At 38.5% G+C, this 18,869-nt stretch overlaps 3 protein-coding genes across 3 annotated transcripts; 1 reads left to right on the top strand and 2 right to left on the bottom strand.

Moving 5' to 3' along the window:
* Positions 1–963: 963 nt before the first annotated feature.
* On the top strand, positions 964–7,305 carry LOC135942146 (arylsulfatase B-like). The gene is made up of 10 exons (XM_065488119.1): positions 964–1,248; positions 2,616–2,775; positions 4,203–4,429; positions 4,835–5,087; positions 5,140–5,297; positions 5,391–5,469; positions 5,531–5,590; positions 6,472–6,642; positions 6,699–7,048; positions 7,103–7,305. The coding sequence occupies exons 1-10, from the start codon at positions 1,141–1,143 to the stop codon at positions 7,286–7,288; spliced, it is 1,752 nt and encodes a 583-aa protein (XP_065344191.1). The 5' UTR covers positions 964–1,140; the 3' UTR covers positions 7,289–7,305.
* Positions 7,306–7,954: 649 nt separating this feature from the next.
* On the bottom strand, positions 7,955–14,031 carry dre4 (SPT16 homolog, facilitates chromatin remodeling subunit dre4). Its single transcript, XM_065488118.1, has 21 exons — positions 13,770–14,031; positions 13,572–13,676; positions 13,348–13,509; positions 13,136–13,294; positions 12,935–13,081; positions 12,730–12,881; positions 12,560–12,674; positions 12,157–12,305; positions 11,454–11,640; positions 11,019–11,397; positions 10,787–10,898; positions 10,648–10,734; positions 10,229–10,467; positions 10,034–10,176; positions 9,540–9,854; positions 9,235–9,404; positions 8,995–9,175; positions 8,852–8,936; positions 8,575–8,657; positions 8,346–8,515; positions 7,955–8,284 (listed from the first exon to the last, which is right to left on the bottom strand). Exons 1-21 carry the CDS (start codon positions 13,839–13,841, stop codon positions 8,170–8,172), a joined length of 3,327 nt encoding a protein of 1,108 aa, XP_065344190.1. The 5' UTR covers positions 13,842–14,031; the 3' UTR covers positions 7,955–8,169.
* Positions 14,032–15,332: 1,301 nt separating this feature from the next.
* Positions 15,333–17,594, bottom strand: LOC135942471 (tubulin alpha-1 chain). The gene is made up of 3 exons (XM_065488595.1): positions 17,438–17,594; positions 16,648–16,870; positions 15,333–16,586 (listed from the first exon to the last, which is right to left on the bottom strand). The coding sequence occupies exons 1-3, from the start codon at positions 17,438–17,440 to the stop codon at positions 15,460–15,462; spliced, it is 1,353 nt and encodes a 450-aa protein (XP_065344667.1). The 5' UTR covers positions 17,441–17,594; the 3' UTR covers positions 15,333–15,459.
* Between the last annotated feature and the right edge of the window lie 1,275 nt (positions 17,595–18,869).

Below are 18,869 nucleotides of genomic sequence, written 5' to 3'. Positions count from 1 at the left end.
ACACCAACATTTATGGTCCAAATCAACAATAATTATTATTATTCTTCATCGTAACAGGATATTAGTATTTTAAAAGTAACAATTCAATCAACCACTAATTATTGTGGCTAACATTTCAAATTAACTTCGCTTGTTGTCAATAATCAACTCTAACGACGAGTTAAAATTTTAAAGTGGAATGATACTGGGCAACAATTAAAAATTATTTAAATTGTCGGATGCCTCAAACAATTGACCGATAAACAATTTGTTCAACAATTTGCAATAATAAAAAAATGACCTCCCTACAATACAAATTCAAATTTTGCTAATTTCCTCCAAAATTTACAGTGCTCGAACATATTTTCTTGGCATATTCCGATTCCTCTCGTCGAGATCTGTCCAACGGTGTATGCCACTTATTGGGGAAACTCTTGGTTTTGAAATTAAATCGGATTTCAAGTAAGGAGACAGCCATTGCCATTTGAAAAGCACGGTAACTTTCCAGCCAATTTTCTCAAAAAATTACAGCGCTCTTTAGGTCAATTTAGGCTTTAACTGAATCCTAAGGGACGAGTTTATGCATTGGCAACAAGCATTTTCCAGGCTTTTCCAGTATTATTCCTCTTTAATTGATTCCACGGCCAAATTGCTCTCCCACCAACAATGCAAAATTTAATGGGGTTTATTTTACTGTATTGTCGTGATTGTAAACCTTTCTTTAGGATCGTCGAACTGGCATTGCACACTCATATTCAGTTATCTCGCGTGTATGTATACATAATCAAAGAATTTAAATAAACGAACTTAGAGCACAGCGACAGGACATTCCCATGTGCGTAAATTGTTATCAGAAAATTCTTCTATGGTTGCGGAGTATTAAAAATGGTGTACACACGATTACAAAAAACCAGACCACTCCTGCAAACAAGTAGCACATTGTTTTCGATAAAACTTAATCTGTTGAATAAAAAACGGAGTGCGTCTCTTTCGCGAGTGTCGTAAATCAAGGAACAGGAATTACCGAAGAGGAAAGAAAGATACATACAATCCCACTTTTGGTCACCTTGGCAGCTCCCCTCGCCCCCCGCGATTTCAAGCGCATCTTACGCTCCCTGGCTTGCAGACGCACACCTTTCACAGCCGCAAATTTTATTAGTCATGTCGTCGGGCCCGTTGTTGGTGGTGCTGGTGCTCGCGTGCAGCCTTCTCTCGGCTCGCTGCGCCCCAAACAGACCTCACATTGTCTTCATTTTGGCAGATGACCTGGTAAGACCCTTTTTTGTTTGTTTTCAATACAGATGATTTTTATTAAAATTATGAAATTGAGGATATTTACTGAAAATCTTTAAACATGACGCATTTGTTTTTATTTTAAAATATTGAAAATGCTTTTTAAAGGTGTTTGCAAAAACCGCACATTTTGAACAAACCTTTTAAAGCAAATTGAGTGAGGACTGTTTTACTACTTAAAATCTTAATTTTATTTCACAACATCAAAAATTGTCATGCACCGTTTTATAGATCTCAAAGAGAAAAATCAAAATCTACCAAGAAAATATATGGTCAAATTGAAAAATGGCAAAATTTGAATTTTAATAGTGGAAAGGGCTTCATTTGAATAAATTGTAGAATAAATATAAAAAAACTAACAATTTGACCAAATTCTTAAGTTATCAACAATGCTCATAATTTTATTTTCCCCCTTTATCAATCGTTTTTTTTAAGAAACTCGGATGTTTTGTGGGGTTGTCCGCCGGGTGTATTGGCCTTTTTTTAAAATCATGGATAATTTTTATTGGATAATCAAAATATGATTTTTTTTAAATCAATTATCATCTACAATAACGCAAAAAAAGTTTTTTGATAATTAAAATACAAAATATGAAGTGCCCCGTCTAATTATGTGCAAAATATGCCACGTTTTCAGGCCAATTCACAAAATTATGTGGTCTTTGCGCATTGAACAATTTTTTTAAGAAGGATCGATCTATGTAATTTTTTTCATCAGATGTACAAAAATATTAAAAAATATTCCAATTGTTATTATTGTTCTTGAGAGGAAAATGAATTACAAGATTTTATCCACGTCGATTCCAGAGTTTTTTTTTATTATTTATGTTGAATCGAAGCAACCTCGTTAGAAGTTTTCAGTAAAATATGTCATAATATGTTGTTTTTTTCTGTTCCAAAAGCATATAAAAAACTTAAATTTGATCAAAATAGTTCGCTAGCAGCAGTGTTTTCTTGAATATAATATGAATTAAAGTACTATAAATGCCTTTCAAATAATATCAGGTCAGACCTGTCGGAACTTGTTAATATAATCTTAAAAAATAAATTTATGTTAAAATTAATTCACACTTGTTCCACTTACTTCCACAATACTAACCGGAATTATTGCGAGTTACTCAACTGGAACTGTTATGTGTGTGATTTTTACGATCACAAAAAAAACAGCTGTGGGGTGTGCGTTGAACACTTTAAAAAACTGTACACACGTTTAATGCCATTAGAATGCGATTACACGCATACCATCAAGATCCTGTTTTCCGCTTACTTTGGTTATTCATGCGCGGAAAGATTTATCGTCCTCGAGGAAATAATGCTGAACAATTATCTCGTTCGGTTGACAGGGCTGGAACGACGTCGGCTTCACTGGAAACTCGGATTTGCAGACGCCCAACATCGACACTCTGGCTTACAGCGGCAGGATTTTGAGCCACTATTATGCCCAGCCAACGTGCACGCCGTCCAGAGCGGCGCTCCTCACAGGAAAATACCCAATTAGAACAGGTTTGCGAGGGGAAACCTTTCCAAAGATTGATGACAAATTTTAAATACCCTGTTTTCGCTGAGTACATTAGCCAACGTTTACACTCATTACAACAGAGAAGCGATCGAGTTGCAAAATAAATATTGTGAGCTAATACTTCTTGCTAAATCGTGACTTTCAAAGGTTACAGTTTTGTTTTAATAAAGCTGCAGCATGAGCGAAAATCTTTTTTCTGCACGAGGAGGCGATATTGTTCATCGCCTTTTTGCGTCTTATAAGTTGGCAGTGGGATAAAGCTACAGATCTTTCTTTCATTGCGACAAATGTTTTGAGAAAGACGAAAGATTAATGACGAGATAACGTTGCCGTTGCATTATGATCACTCTTTTAAAGGGCTTATTCAGCCTCTTATTATAGCTTCCTAAAGTAAAAAGTAGTCTGCAGCTTATCTTTGGGTTGATCCTGCTTATTTCATTTTATGAGGTGACTTAAAAGGATTAAATGCGAATTTTGCTGCAAAATGAACCAAATAAAAAAATTGTGTCTTCGTTACATCTCTCTTGAGTATAAGTATAAGTCTTAGCTAATGGTCATCTCAATTTAAATTAAAAAAAATAATATTATGTTAATCAAAAAAATTTTTATTTGAACAAATTTATTTGAAAAATGCTAAAAAATTAATAAAAAAAATTAAGACTCGGTTCTCATGAAAAACAACTATTTAACTTGACCAAGCAGCAATTGTTGGCCAAAAATGTGGACTTAAATTTTTACTAGCTGTTAATAATTTGATAGGCAAAAAATCTTGGCCATATTGAGAATTTAAATTTCATCTTTGACCCTTCATGACATTTTTTTCTAGAATAGGCTCAAAAAAACTAAAGTTGCTTGAAAGCTAAAAATTTAAGAACAAAAATGTCACCAATAAAGCACATTCCAATCGTTAGCTAAATTTTCGTAATTTTCAAAAAATTATTATTTCTCAAAAAATACAAGCTAAGCAATATTTGCATTAAATACTCTGTGACCGACAATGTCAGCTTGAAATATACTATCTAAAAATTGCCTATTTGATCCTAAAACTCAACTTCAAATTTATGATTTCTCGCATGACAATTTTTAACCATTTTCAACCTCCAAAATTTATTCCTAAACCCTGTATTTTTCACATGAACGATGAACAATTTACAATACTTAATTAATTTAGAGTCTCAAAATGATTTTCGCCCAAAATTAATTACTTAAAAAAATTGAATGCTTCAAAAGCATTTTATTTTCCAATAAAAATGAATAGCAGAGTATCTCACATAAATAAGCTATTGCTCTAGGTGTGCAATAAAGTGTCGTAATTATAATTTGCGAAAAATCTGACATTGAGCACAATTAATTAAAGCGTTCGCGTTTCTTGCTCTAATTGCACACGCACGGGTGTTTCTTTTCCTCAAAGGCATGCAAGGTTACCCACTGTCCCCGTCGGAGCCGCGAGCGTTGCCATTAGACCATAAAACCCTGCCCGAGTACCTCAAAGACCTGGGCTACCAGACGCACCTGGTGGGCAAGTGGCACCTTGGCTACTACGACTGGAAGTTCACGCCGCTCGCCAGAGGCTTCGACACGCACTTCGGCTACATGAACGGGTTCGTCGGCTACTACGACCACCACATGAACGCCAGAGTGAGAAACTGGAAATTGTGCATTCCACAAATTTATAAATTTGTAATACATTTTTAACTGCTAAATATGATATTTTTATAGCTATATTACAAATTTATTTATTTAGTGGCCCTGAACTGGTAAAAATAGTTATTTTCGTTTTTTTTAGTATAAAACACCAGATGGGGACCAATTTTTATTTTAAAAGTCCGATCTGTAAATTTGCGAATAGTATCCACATATTATTTTCTCCGTCTTTTAATTCAAAATTTGTTTTATTAAGGAACTTGTACTTGTACCCATCTTCTTCCAATTTAATTAAAGGAACATAAATATTGAACTCATTTTTAACGAATAAACTAGATAATGCAACTTATAAGCAGCCCACTTTTGAAGCTGAATAAATATTTTATATGTGTATTTCAGAATATGAGTGGTCACGACTTTTGGCGTGGAACGCAGCAGCAGAAACACCTGAAAGGTCGCTACATGACGGACCTTCTCACCGAGGAGACGGAACGACTGATCGAAGCCGCTGCTGAAAACGAAAACCCCATGTTTTTGCTCCTGTCGCACCTGGCCGTCCACACTGGTAACCCTGGCACGGATCACGAGTACCCTGAGGACGACATCAAACGGTTCTCGTACATCAAAGACGAGAACAGACGCAAGTACGCTGGTACCAATTTAATTTTTCAAACCGAATTTCGATATTAAAATTCGTCTTAAAGCGATGGTTTGGAATCTGGACAAGTCGGTGGGGCGCGTGGTCAAGGCATTGGCCAAGAATGACCTGCTGGACAACACCCTGATTGTGGTTACGAGCGATAATGGAGCGCAAACAAGAGGCTTGTATGCCAACGACGGCTCTAATTATCCGCTGCGTGGAGTACGTTTGCCTTTTGCTTTCTTTCTTTTTTTATGCCGTTGTTGTAATAAGGCCGACTAAACAATAATAAATAATTTGTTTCGTCTAATTCAGCTGAAATTCACGATGTACGAGGGAGGCATACGCACCGTCGCTGCCGTTTGGAACGCACAAATTCACGGACAGGAATATGGTAATTCTTTTTCAGTTTGGGAAAAATTTATGAATTTTAAAAAAACCGTTTCCATTGGTAGGATCTTTAACGTCCCTCTTCCATGTAACAGACTGGTTGCCAACTCTGTATGAAGCAGCAGGTAAGCATTACGTGGCTAAAATCCCATTTTAACAGAGAAGCTCGATTTTTAATCAAAGTAATTTTCCATCTCCTACGTAAATGGAAAAATGTTTCACATAAATTTCCCTAAATGACTCAGAAACAGCAATGTGTCAACGAAGGAAAAATGAATTTAATATCATTCTATATAAATATAATGAGTGACAAGTGACAATAAGCTTGAGGAGTAATTTAAGGAAACAATTAAAGAATAACATACGTAATTTTAACTCTTGGAAAATCCACACACTAACGACGGGAGTTCCCCTTGAATTAATTCAATCACTGCTGTCGATTTAGTAGAGTTGCACAAATCTTAACAGCAAATATTCGGGAGCAAAAAAAAATAATGTGACCATCTACGTGCGATTTTTCAGAAACTATATTTTTCCGTTTTTTTTTTCTTTCTAAACGATTTTAAAACTAATGATATTTCCAACCTGCATATTCAGGCGCGTTTAGCAGGAAAAAACGCAAAACCGCAGATGTAGTTTAACAATATTGATTGCAGTGTGGTTGCGGATTTAAATTTACAGTTGTGGTAGTACCGCAAAACCTGCATAATTTCCATAACTCAAAAGTTTCAATTGCCATAATAATTCTTTTTAAAAATCTACGAATTTTCAACACAGAATTTCAATTTATCTTTCGATTGTTTGAATTAGATATATATTAAAAACCGGAATTTTCAGGAAATCCACAACCCTGAAAAACACCCTAAATATGTTATATTTTTCTTTTTGCTCTGAAAACCAAATGTGCGTACTACCAAATTGACGAACTTTTTATTAAAAATTTGATTGATCGGATATTTATAACTTTTTAAAATTTCCTTTAATCTCATCTATTTCTTAATTTAAGGTGGAGATTTGACTGATCTTAGCGGTATGGACGGTAAAAGCCAACTAACAAGCATAGCCAACGACGATGAAAACGCTTCGCAATACGACCTCCGCTCTGAGATTCTGCTGAATATTGATGAAAGACTGGGACTCTCTGGCATCAGATATAAAAATTGGAAATATCTAAACGGTAAATTTGAATTATTTAAATTTCAAAACACGTAAATAACTAATTAAATTCCTCAGGTTCATACTTGAAAGGAAGTTATGAGGACCATTTTGGAGACTACCGCAACGAATTGTATACGTACAGCATGGCAGATTTGGCCAAATCCGACGTCGCCAAAGACTTAAAAACCAAATTCCCATCACTCCCCGTCAACAACAAAGCACACGTCAGCGAAATCCGACGAGAAAACACAATCCAGTGCGACAGAAATGATGTCCGATCAAAATGCAACCTGGTCGACGGCCCTTGCCTTTTCAATTTGCACCTCGATCCTTGCGAGCAGGAGAATTTGTTCAGTGAAGAACAGGATATTGCAATAATTTTGCAAGCTAAACTGGATACCTATCGTTCTCAGATCACCCCTCAAGTGCGTTTTGTAGGAAATTTAAAAGAAACCTTATTCAAAAAAGTCTGCTTTCAGCTAAATACGGTCGACGACCCAGCCGGAAATCCAAAACTGCACAACGACTCGTGGGTGCCGTGGAGGGGAGGCTCCATTTGCAGGAGAGACCAGTGCCCGCGGTCGGCAGCGACCACTTTCTTTAGCTCAAAACAATGCTTTGCTGGAGTAATCGGTGGACTTGTTGGCTCGCAAATTCTTATTTAATAAAAATGTTCATCCAACAGGAATGTTTGAATCTGACTCCATAATGTTTGAATCTGACATATTTTAGCACTTACTAGGAAACCCTACATATTAACCGAATTTTAAAGCAATTTTTCTGCATCAGACGTGAAGCCTTTCTTGAAGTTAAAAGTCTTATAAAAATTTGTCTAGCATTTTGGAGAGTTACATGTTGATATTTTAAAAATTGAAATCTGTTTCTACAATGATGATTAAATTTGCTCTCCTTGTTAAAGACATTGAATAGTTTTTTAACTTCATGTATAGTCTATTGGCTCACAATGGGATTTAAATAGTTTGAAATTTCATTTCAAGTGATTTAGGCCATATTTCACATTTTGACAAATTTTATTTTATAATATTCTTTAGGAAAATACAAAAAAAGAATATGAAATATTTAAATAACAATAATTTAGTTTGTCTTGTAAAAGGGAAAATACTAATTGAATTTGCGATCTTTTAAACTAATCTAATATATTTTGTGACCTCAGTTACTCAAAAGTAGTGTTAGATAGAAAAGTTTCAAACAATGACCAAAAAAGTGTACACATTTGATGCAAAGAAATAATTGCTCTTAAAATCAGGTAGGTTTCCTTGCTAGCTGTAGTCTATAGGCTGTGTTATTAAAATTAGATAAAACCAGAAAAATAAATTTAAAGAGCACTGATTTATTCGGTAACAATAGTAAAACTTAAAAGAAAATACGGAGAGAGGGACTACTGACTGGAGTAGAAAAGTATGGCCTACTTACAAATTTTGTTGATTCCAACACAATCCAAGATCTTACGCGTACAATTGAGAGTTGAATCAATGTTGGGAAGATGACGGAATGCTCTACAGTGAAAATTAAATGCACTAAGTGTTCATTTCCTGGACCTCTTGCTGTCCTTGCTGTTGTGGCTGCTGCTGTTGCTGCGTTTCAAGCTCGACGAGCCCGACCTCTTGTCCCTACTCTTGTCATGTGATGATTTCTTGGGGCTGCAACACAAAATCAATTCAATCAGCACCAGTAAAAAAAGAACCAGCGAGTGGATCTTACCTGTGTTTGTCCCTGTGGCTCTTCTTGGGGCTGTGGTCCCTCGAAGAACTGCTGTGCTTCTTCTTATCAGGGCTTTTGTGTTTGCTGCTGCTGCTGTGATTCTTACTGCTTCCGTGCTTGCTATTGCTATTGCCGCTGGGCTTGTGGCTCTTCTTTGTGCTGAATCCGTCCTGAGGAATTGATTATTTGTTCAATATCTTAGGGGGAATGGAAAGTGGCACAAACTAACCTCATCATCCTCTTTATCAGCGGCGGCAGCTTCAGCCTCCAAATCAGACCAATCTTTGCCAGACTCCTCAGAGCTGCCCAACTCTGAAAATTCAGTTCAAATGTTTAATTTCATAATAAACGACTTTTCTTATTTATGCCAATTGATTGACTTGAGAGTTTATGTTGATCAACTAATTAAAAGGGCGCAATTTTGCCGGGACCAGGACGATATACACAGGTAGTGTACTGGTAGGTAATCTTTCTAAATCGTACAAAATTTTAAAAGTAAAGCGTACCTTCTTCGCCAGAGTCAGAATCTTCAGAATACTCAGAGTAGTCACTGTCGCTGTCAGATTCTTCGACAGACTCTTCACCACTTGGCTGAAAAACGTAAAATTTATGAACTATATTCCTCATTTGATTCAAACTAATGTCTCACCTTATAAACTTCATCCTCTTCATCTTCGGCCGACTCATCTTCACCGTCAGAGCCAGATTCGGGGTCCAGGAAGCTCCAGCCGCCTGACTCAAAGAAGTTCTCAGAATCATCGACAATGGTCTTCATGATTTTGGTCCAGTTGAGCGACTGGATACCCTCAGTGTACCTAATATCGCAAGAACTGAAAGAGAATACAAATTAGTACCAGAGTGAAAGAGAAAAATTTGTAAGTCTACTTACTTGAGCCACTCCTTGACGTGGTCCAGCATGTTCATCGGGATGGCGTTGACCATAACAACGCGGCGCCTGTAGTCCTTGAAGACGAACACCATGTCAAAGTTCTTGAGATGGAATTGAACTCGCTCAAAGTGTACCAGCTCCACATCTTCCAGGGTGATCACAAATGGCGGCTAGAAAGTAATAGAAAGGGCATTTTTAATATTGACTAAAGACTAAAATAATAAGAAAGTTGAGTTTAAAGCTTTTGGCAATTTTTTTAATAAGTTTTTATTTATTTTAGTTTTTAGTAAGCAGTTGAAACTTACCCATTCAGTGAGGTTAACCAGACAGCCGCTGGTGGGTTGCAGCAACACTGTACTTCTGAACGGAGCACCTGGGAAGCCAAGGTCTCTGTAGGGAGTGTCAAAGTCGACCTCCTGTTTGGTCAGCGCGTCCACCTTGTCGCAGAAGCTCTTGAAAGCAGACTTGAGCTTGTGGCGCAGCTCTCGCTCAGCTTGCTCGCCAGCCAAATCGTCTCTGTCATGCATGTGCTGGTGCTTGCCCAAGTCGGTGGTGATCTCTCCTACTTCGGTGTAGAACTGCACGTCGATGTGCTTCTTCTTACCAAACATAATCGCATGCTGTGGAACAGAGTTCGTTTGATGAGAAATACTAATTAAAACTGAATAAAAAAAAGGTGAGAATTGACAAACATGAAAGGAGAAATACTGGTTTGTCACTCAATTTTGTCATTTACTCAGGTTTTTATCTTTTTTTTGCAATTAAGTTTAATCAGGATTTTTCTTAGTGATTTACTGACCTTCAAGTGGAAGTGCAGCAAAATAATCATTTCGTTATCGCACGGCTGGAAGAGGGCGTGCTTTATGTTGTTGTACAAAATGTCCACTTTGTCTCCGCGCACTGATGTATACCGGAAACCGTTAGTGTGAGCCTCCAACACGCCTGAAATCCATATTAAAAAGGGAACTCTAAATATATTGCAATTATTAGTTACCAGTAATTCGTTTGCTGACAATGTTGGGCCGGATGTAGAGGTCCTTTAATTTCGGGTTGCCCTTGTTAGTACTGATGAGGAGGGTGTCCTGCTTCACCAAATCCTCTTTTTCTCGCTCCTCTGCTTCTCGGTTCTTGAACTTCTTCTGCACTTCCTTGATGAGTCTGAATGCAGTGCTCAGGTTTGAGCTTGGAGCGGAAATTTCTCCCTGCTCTTTGACGTTTGTGCTGCGGTAGGACCTAAAAAATGAACAACGTTGAAACAATGTGTACAATAATATGATAAATTTCTTACAATATTTCATATAAAGAATTACGAACGTTGCCATAACCTTGGAAAAAACCAAGCGAATTGTTTCATAGTAAGGTCAAGCAAGTGTATCTAACTTTTTAATTTTCCACCCTTTTTAAGAAACTTACATTTCTTTCACGAAAGTGGCATCAGGCTGAGAATAAACACCTCCTTCATTTCGGCCGACAGTGGCTCCAGGGTGGAAGAAGTTGATTCTGTGAAATTTCCAATATTCAGATATGTTTTAATATTTTGAGACTTGCAAACCTCAAATATGTGTAATCTCCTTCAACGCTCTGCGAAATATTCTTAATGGTGGAGATGTGGAACGGTACTGAGAGACCAAAAATGGGCAGCAACACAGTTTCGTACTTTCGATCTGCAACAGGAATCTCATGTTTAGAAAGGTGCAATTTTTTTCCCCTGGCCATTGCCAATTAAGAGTGAGAGCAATTAAGTAGTTTACTAACGAATAATTAAACTTAAATCTTATCCTTACCGACATAGATCTTCAGTTCTTTAACTTCATTCTCCTGAGGCATTTGCGACGAATTTTTGTACGACACAGTGGACTTGCGGACCTTCTCCACCTGTTGGCCGCTGCCCTGTTCTGCTAGACGTTGGCGAGCGTTTTCGTTAAGGGCGGCAGCCAGCTCCTTCTGGTGCTGCTTTCTCTTTTCCTCAGAGGACGACTCCAAGCGCAACTTGTTGTCCAAAACAGTCGTTCTCTTCCCCCTTCCGAGCAACTCTTTCTGCGCCTCGGCGGTTTTGTCCTCCTTGTCCGATTCCTCTTCTTCATCCTCGTCGTCTTCTTTGATGAAAATGCCAATGTGCTTGATCTTCTTTTTGATGTTTGTGTAAACCGTCGCCGGACCGCTCTGCAATGGGATTCAAATTTTAGTCATGTTTTCAGCAAGAACACCACAATACATACTTCATTGACCACGACTGTGTCTCCAACGAAGATGGCGTGCGTTTTGTCAGTCTTGTCTGCGCCTTTCGGGTTGCTGATGTCCTGGATTCCCATGTTCACATTGAAGACCATATTTTTCTTGGCATACCCAGTCGACTTTGGCCCGATTATCAGAGCAGAATCACGGAACTCAAGGCCCATAGCAAATCTATAAATGAAATTTTAATTTTAATTTAAAAAAAATATAATAAAAAAGAAAATTAAAAAGGTTTCAGCAAATCCTATCTGATTATGCCAGTAAATTTTAATACTAATTTAAATAATTATTATTCTATTACATTTGTTACAACCTGCAGTCAGGTTGGAATTTTGTTTGGAGGATGTCAGTTAATTTTTCTATAAAAATCAACAAATAATCAATTACGTTAATATCATATTAAATGTGCGTTGATTTCGCATTTGAAGCCAACAGAGTGAGCTGTGCCTAACGCCAAAAGCAGCAATTCCGACATTTAGCCGCGATTTTAAACACACTGCAAGAAGTTCCGGTCTCTGATGATTACGAAATTGAGTCACTTCGGTGACTTGGACAAGACGATGTCTGAATAAATTATTATGTAACGCGAAATATCAGAATAAATTAATTACTTTACACGGCTACGTATTTGCCACTTTTGCTATTGCACACCAATTTACAGATAATTGGAACATTTAATTTACTAACCCAAAATTTTTGGTGAATTTGTCAAGCATTTGCGGCTTTTTCTCCTTGATGAATTTTACTCCTGCCTCGTACACTTCGCTTAGCTTAGCGCCATGCGTTAGGTGTTTCAGCACCTCTTCTTGCAAATCAATGACGATTTCGTAGAGGTCCTAATTGTAAACACGAGATTAACAGCAAATTCAAAGGATGTGGAATAAGCAATTTATTCAGACGGGGGTCTACCAATTTTGAAAGCGCACAATTAAGAAAATCTAAAAAGCTGGTTTGTCTTTCAGAGTAACATGAAACAGTGCATGCACTATTAGAGCCAAACCGCATTTTTAAAGATGATCTTGAATGTCCCAACAGTTAATTTTGACGTTTGTCAATTGTCAAAAAACCACAGCTTAAGTTTGAAATTTACCTTCATTTCATCAGACGGGTTCACCAGCAGCGTTCTCGTGATGTTTGAGCAGTAGTGCCGATACTTGGCTCCCAGTGAACAAATGATTGCTCCAAAGTGAAGAGTATTTTTGTCACTATAAAGAAAAATTTTAGCAACAATTATGCATAAATTACTCTTAAGATGATTACCTTTCAGCACTGAATTTCAAGGCGTAGTTCCCTCCTGATTGGATGATTGGAGGGTAGCACATATCAAGGTAGTTCACGTCATATCCACTGATGTATTTTTTGTCTGACATGGCAGCCTCGGTGCTTTCTGACAGTTTTGAATGACGCACTTTCTGCAATTTAATTTTAAATTACACACATGATCAGATTCCTCCTTAAATTTTACTTTTTCTGAGTCAATGATATCCATGATCTGATCCTTCAGGTATTTGTTGTAGAGGTCACACGAGACCTGACAGGCTTTTCTGGTCGTGTTCAACTCAGACTCATCTTTTGGCCCCATAATGTAAGAAATGGTGGTCGACACGTCCAGCTGTCGAAATAAATATTTAGGCCATTGTTCTCAAATTATCACAAATTAAATTACGATAGCAAAGTCTTCGCTCTTCATGGAGTTTTTGAAACCTTTGATGAAACTGTCATTGAACATGTCTTTGTCCTTTACGAACATTCCAACTGTCTTTCCTTGCTTGCTCCCCTTCATTATGTTGATAAGGGTTTTAAAGTTGGCTTTGTCCTCGTCAGACTGAAATCGTCTTGATATATTAAAGAATTCAGTATGGTATTGTACAATAATACTTTATCTCTAGGGTGGAATTTGAATGTCGGCATCCCCTCTTCGTTCTTGACAGCTGCAATCTGGCTGAGAAACTCAATCTTCTTCTTAGATGCCAAAAAGTGCACCTCGTTCTCCGCGAACAACATCACGCAATCTGCCAGCTCGTAGCCAAAGAGCCAGATCTATTCATGAAATTTTTAAGTTACGAGGGTGGTTTGTTGTTTCAAACAGCGACCGAACCCACCTGCAGAGCCGACGACTTGCAATAAACTACGTCTTCGGTGTTGCCTACCAGCACAGCAAAGCTGTCCATGTTTTTGAAGCCTCCCTCACACTTCTCGTCTGGCTCCTGGATAAGAGAACGAGATCATTTTTCGTCAGTTAGTCCATAATAACGATGTTTCCGGCGGAAGAAAAACTTTGTTTACGATGTGATTTTTACCTTCCACATGTCGTAGAGACGTTTAAGACGCCGTGCAAATGCATCTTTGTCCAATTTATAGCTCGAGCCCATGTCTGGTTCGATTTAGGTGATCTTGCGAGTAAAATCAAACCATAAATCCAGCCGAATTCCAGAATCGTGACACGCTAAGAGCAGGAATTGTGCCTGTACCAACAAATATGGCGCAACTTGCTAGCGCGCTAGCGGCTGGCGCGAGACCGGCGGCAAGGCTCACGCGGCTTTGTCGCGCGCGTTTGCTACCTGCATTGGTTATATTTTCTGCAACAGATGACGCTAATGTATAAATCTGGCGCGAAATAAAGAATGCACTAAACTTAATTTCTTATTATATTAATTAAATTATCGAACGTGGAATTCTTCAGAGAGGATCAAACTTTCAACAACCAAACGCGATTTTCTTCGTTGCAAGAAAAGGGTAACGAACAATTCGACAATGAAAATTTGGAAAATTTGGGCGTTTGTAGAAAGTTGCGTAATTTTACCGGAACCAGGACGCGCTGCTTTATCGCAATCATTGTTATATAAGTATCAAAAGAGCCAGGATGTACTTGCCATTGATGTACTCGTCAAGGCCAAAACTTTACAACTTATGTATTTAAATTTGAAAAAATTGCAAAAATTTTTATTTTTAACAGAAGGAAAGGACGTCTTTTTTAATTATTGATCATTTTTTAACAAATTGATTTAAACTATTCATATAATGCTCAACCAACTGCTTATTGTTGCAAAAAGTTTCATTTTTTTATATATTTATTTACATATATCAATCCACTTTTTAAAACTATCTAAGACCGTCAGTAAAGTGCCAAGTGCCAAACCTCTGAAAATCCAAGGAATGGTGTATATTATATTTGGGATCGTGAGATTTATTTTTAAAATTTTAAAAATCAAGTTTGAAAATTCATTTATTTCTGAAGGAAAAATATTTTTAGTATTTAGTGATCTTCAAATTCGGAAAAAAAATAAAAATGTTTTAACGGCAAATTTTTTAGCTCACATTAACTGGTTATTTTTTATACTTTTTATATTTGGTCTCTTTCTATAACAGAGGAGATAAAATGAAAATACTTCAAAATGAATCTAATATTTTTCCAATAAAATGTTGTTCTTACTTAATGGTTCTTGAATTGTTTTGATTTTAAATATGTATTGCAAAATCACACGCAAAGAAAAAAATATACATACATCAGTCCAGCTATTTTTTTTTTTTAAATAATTCCTAAAAAATACCATGATCTGAATCAATTTTTGTTCTTTATCAGAATTTCGTTGAATAATCGCTACTTTTTAATTGTTGATGAGCATAGAAGAGCGGTCATTTATACTGTGTTGTATGTATATCTGATCCTCAGGAAAATGAAAACATTAAAAACGGTGATAAATTGCCATTATGTAAGTGATTGCTGCATCACAGTAAAAAAATTCGGCCACTTTGAATCAGAAAAAACTGAACTGCCCTGCATTACGTGAGTGAGATCAATGATAAAAGATATATGTATTTCACATTTTAAAGGAACGTCATATTTGAATAAAAGAGCATGGTTTAGGATCTTTGTTTTTTATTCCTTCAAGAGGCTTGACATCCATGGAATGATTTCATCAAACCGAAACAGTAACTGCCAAACAAAAAATGCCGCCAAGCCTCAGGTTGGTGGGTCGAGAAGAGCACTTAGTACTCCTCGGCGCCCTCGCCTTCACCCTCAACGGAGTCCATGCCGACCTCTTCGTAGTCCTTCTCGAGGGCAGCCAAGTCCTCGCGAGCCTCAGAGAACTCGCCTTCCTCCATGCCCTCACCAACGTACCAGTGGACGAAGGCGCGCTTGGCGTACATCAGATCAAACTTGTGATCCAGACGAGCCCAGGCCTCAGCGATGGCGGTGGTGTTGCTCAACATGCAGACGGCGCGCTGCACCTTGGCCAAATCGCCGCCGGGCACCACGGTTGGGGGCTGGTAGTTGATGCCGACCTTGAAGCCAGTGGGACACCAGTCCACGAACTGGATGGTGCGCTTGGTCTTGATGGTGGCGATGGCAGCGTTCACGTCCTTGGGCACGACGTCACCGCGGTACAGCATGCAGCAAGCCATGTACTTGCCGTGGCGGGGGTCGCACTTGACCATCTGGTTGGCGGGCTCGAAGCAGGCATTGGTGATCTCGGAGACGGACAGCTGCTCGTGGTAGGCCTTCTCGGCGGAGATGACTGGGGCGTAGGTCACCAGGGGGAAGTGGATGCGGGGGTAGGGCACCAAGTTGGTCTGGAACTCAGTCAAGTCGACGTTGAGGGCGCCGTCGAAACGCAAGGAGGCGGTGATGCTCGACACAATCTGGCCGATCAGCCTGTTCAGGTTGGTGTAGGTGGGGCGCTCGATGTCCAAGTTGCGGCGGCAGATGTCATAGATGGCCTCATTGTCGACCATGAAGGCGCAGTCGGAGTGCTCGAGGGTGGTGTGGGTGGTCAGGATCGAGTTGTAGGGCTCGACGACAGCGGTGGAGACCTGAGGAGCGGGGTAGATGGCGAACTCGAGCTTGGACTTCTTTCCGTAGTCGACAGACAGACGCTCCATCAGCAGGGAGGTGAATCCAGAGCCGGTGCCGCCGCCGAAGGAGTGGAAGATGAGGAAACCTTGCAGGCCAGTGCACTGGTCGGCCAACTTGCGGATGCGGTCGAGGACCAGGTCAACGATTTCCTTGCCAATGGTGTAGTGGCCGCGGGCATAGTTGTTAGCGGCGTCTTCCTTGCCAGTGATCAGCTGCTCAGGGTGGAAGAGCTGGCGGTAGGTTCCAGTGCGGACCTCATCTGCAGGGAAAATATTTTATTAATTCAAAATCTTCAAATTTGAATTCAATTAATAACGTACCGACGACGGTGGGCTCCAAGTCGACGAAGACGGCGCGGGGCACGTGCTTTCCGGCGCCAGTCTCGCTGAAGAAGGTGTTGAAGCTGTCGTCACCACCGCCCACGGTCTTGTCTGAGGGCATCTGGCCGTCAGGCTGGATGCCGTGCTCAAGACAGTACAGCTCCCAGCAGGCATTACCGATCTGGACTCCGGCCTGTCCAACGTGGATAGAGATGCACTCACGCTGAAACACGGAAAAATTAAATTGATTAATTTAATGATCGAGGAAATTAAGTCGCGATAATGAACGTTGAAAATGGCACAAGATGGCGAATTTTACATCCGGTTGACGACGCCTTGTAATAATTTTAAAAACGTAACGACCAGGAAATTGTTAAAACTCAAGTATGATAGATAATTCCAACTATGTAACATTATCTATGTAAGTATGTATGCTTCGCGTAGATAATCTCTGTTAATTACAATAACAACACCTCTAATCACATCAGAGACGCGGAGAAAAACAAGATTATTACATTTCTAACTCTTCAAGCAATGAAATTCGAAAAATCTTAAATTTTACATCTTGAGATCTGAATACATAACGTAATAGTACCACCAAATCCGGAATATTGACGAGTGGAAAGATTGCATCCACTAAAGGAAACCGGCAACCGGCTTTTTTACACTAAACGGCCATCTTGGCATCGACCCGGGCGCGGTCGAATTCGCCAACGGAAAATTCTTGGTCAAAAAGTGCCTCCACGGAAAAGATTTTCACATCAACAGAAAGCGCAAATTTGGTACTTACCATTTTGATTGAGGTTTAGTTGCAAGGAATTAAAGATCCGCAAAGAATTGAGATAGCAATTGAGCTATGAGAAAAGACGTGGCAATGTCTGTCTCTTCAAATAGCAATGAAGAATTTCCGTTGGGAGTGGGGTTTATATATACGAGTCCCCTCCCGCGCGTCGCTTGGCAACGATTGGTCGGTTTGCATTATTTCCTTGTAAGGAGCAAAGTCGCCTACCCCCATTGGCTACTTTCGCTCGAATTTTGAAGAAAATATGTTTAAATTTAATCCTAATTAACTGCTTATTGTATTTCAAACATCAAAATTTGATTTATGAATGCAAATTTGTTATCAAAATCAGCTCATAGGCATAGAAAACGCCTATAACATTGTACCCACGCGACAATCAGTTTAAGCGGGAAGTTTTCAAAAGTTGAGCCACACCTAACTCGCAAATGAGAACCATAAATTAGAATATTTTAGGGATATTTTGACATTTTTAGCTCATGATGTGTATCCGAGTACACTGCATGCAATTTTTACAATTCGCATGCCACTTCAGCGAGTTTGATTATGCCTTAATTATTCTCCACACGGACTTTTAATAATTTTCAACGTATTTCGGTTTGAATTATAATAAAATTAAAATTTTAAATTTAGAAGGTATGAGTTTCTGTCTTTATCTTCAGCCCGAATCATTATAGCATAATTTTAATTCGTGGTTTTTCGGGATTTCAGAAGAAAATTTAGAAGTGTATTTCTAATGATAATGATTATATTTTTGTTTACGCTTTACGAAAATCATTAACTTCTTCAACTTAAGCTTTAATGCATTTCCCAGGTAATTTATTTTCATTATCTCGATTTCATTGTAACACAAATCCTGCGGATGCCGTGTTTCCCGCAGCTGCGCTCCCCAAGTTTTTCATTGTGCTAAAGCCGCTACTGGCCCAGTCTGGCAGACGGCGTACGTGTGGGTCGATATCATTGCGGCGCCGGTACCACGGACTGCGGTGTATGACTCATTGTGACGCAATGAAAACTCCCTTTAAAGTGCTTTAAATGGTGACATCACTGCTAAATAGAAAAAGGAAAATAACATTCTGATAAAACGTTATGAAAAATTAAAAATTATACTCGATAATATCTAATTTAAGAACAATTTATTTTAATTTTTTGTCTGGGAAGCATGCACAAAATTTCATTTCCAGGAAACATTTATTATTTCTTGATCTTTGTAGTTAACACAATTTTAAGCCTTTTTTTAAATATGTGTTTTGAAGATCTTCTTTGAATAATAAACTACGACAGACTGGTTAAAAGGCTTATTTAGGGCGTTAATATATTTATTTTCCTATTTTCTCTCATTTTAATTATATTTTTAACGGTTAGCTAAAACTTAGTGTTAAAAGCAGGGGAATTTGTTTTTCATAAACAGTTTAATTCGGCA

The sequence above is a fragment of the Cloeon dipterum genome, chromosome 4 (assembly GCF_949628265.1).
Source record: "Cloeon dipterum chromosome 4, ieCloDipt1.1, whole genome shotgun sequence".
Taxonomy (NCBI): domain Eukaryota; kingdom Metazoa; phylum Arthropoda; class Insecta; order Ephemeroptera; family Baetidae; genus Cloeon; species Cloeon dipterum.
This window is presented reverse-complemented; position numbering and strand designations above follow the sequence as displayed.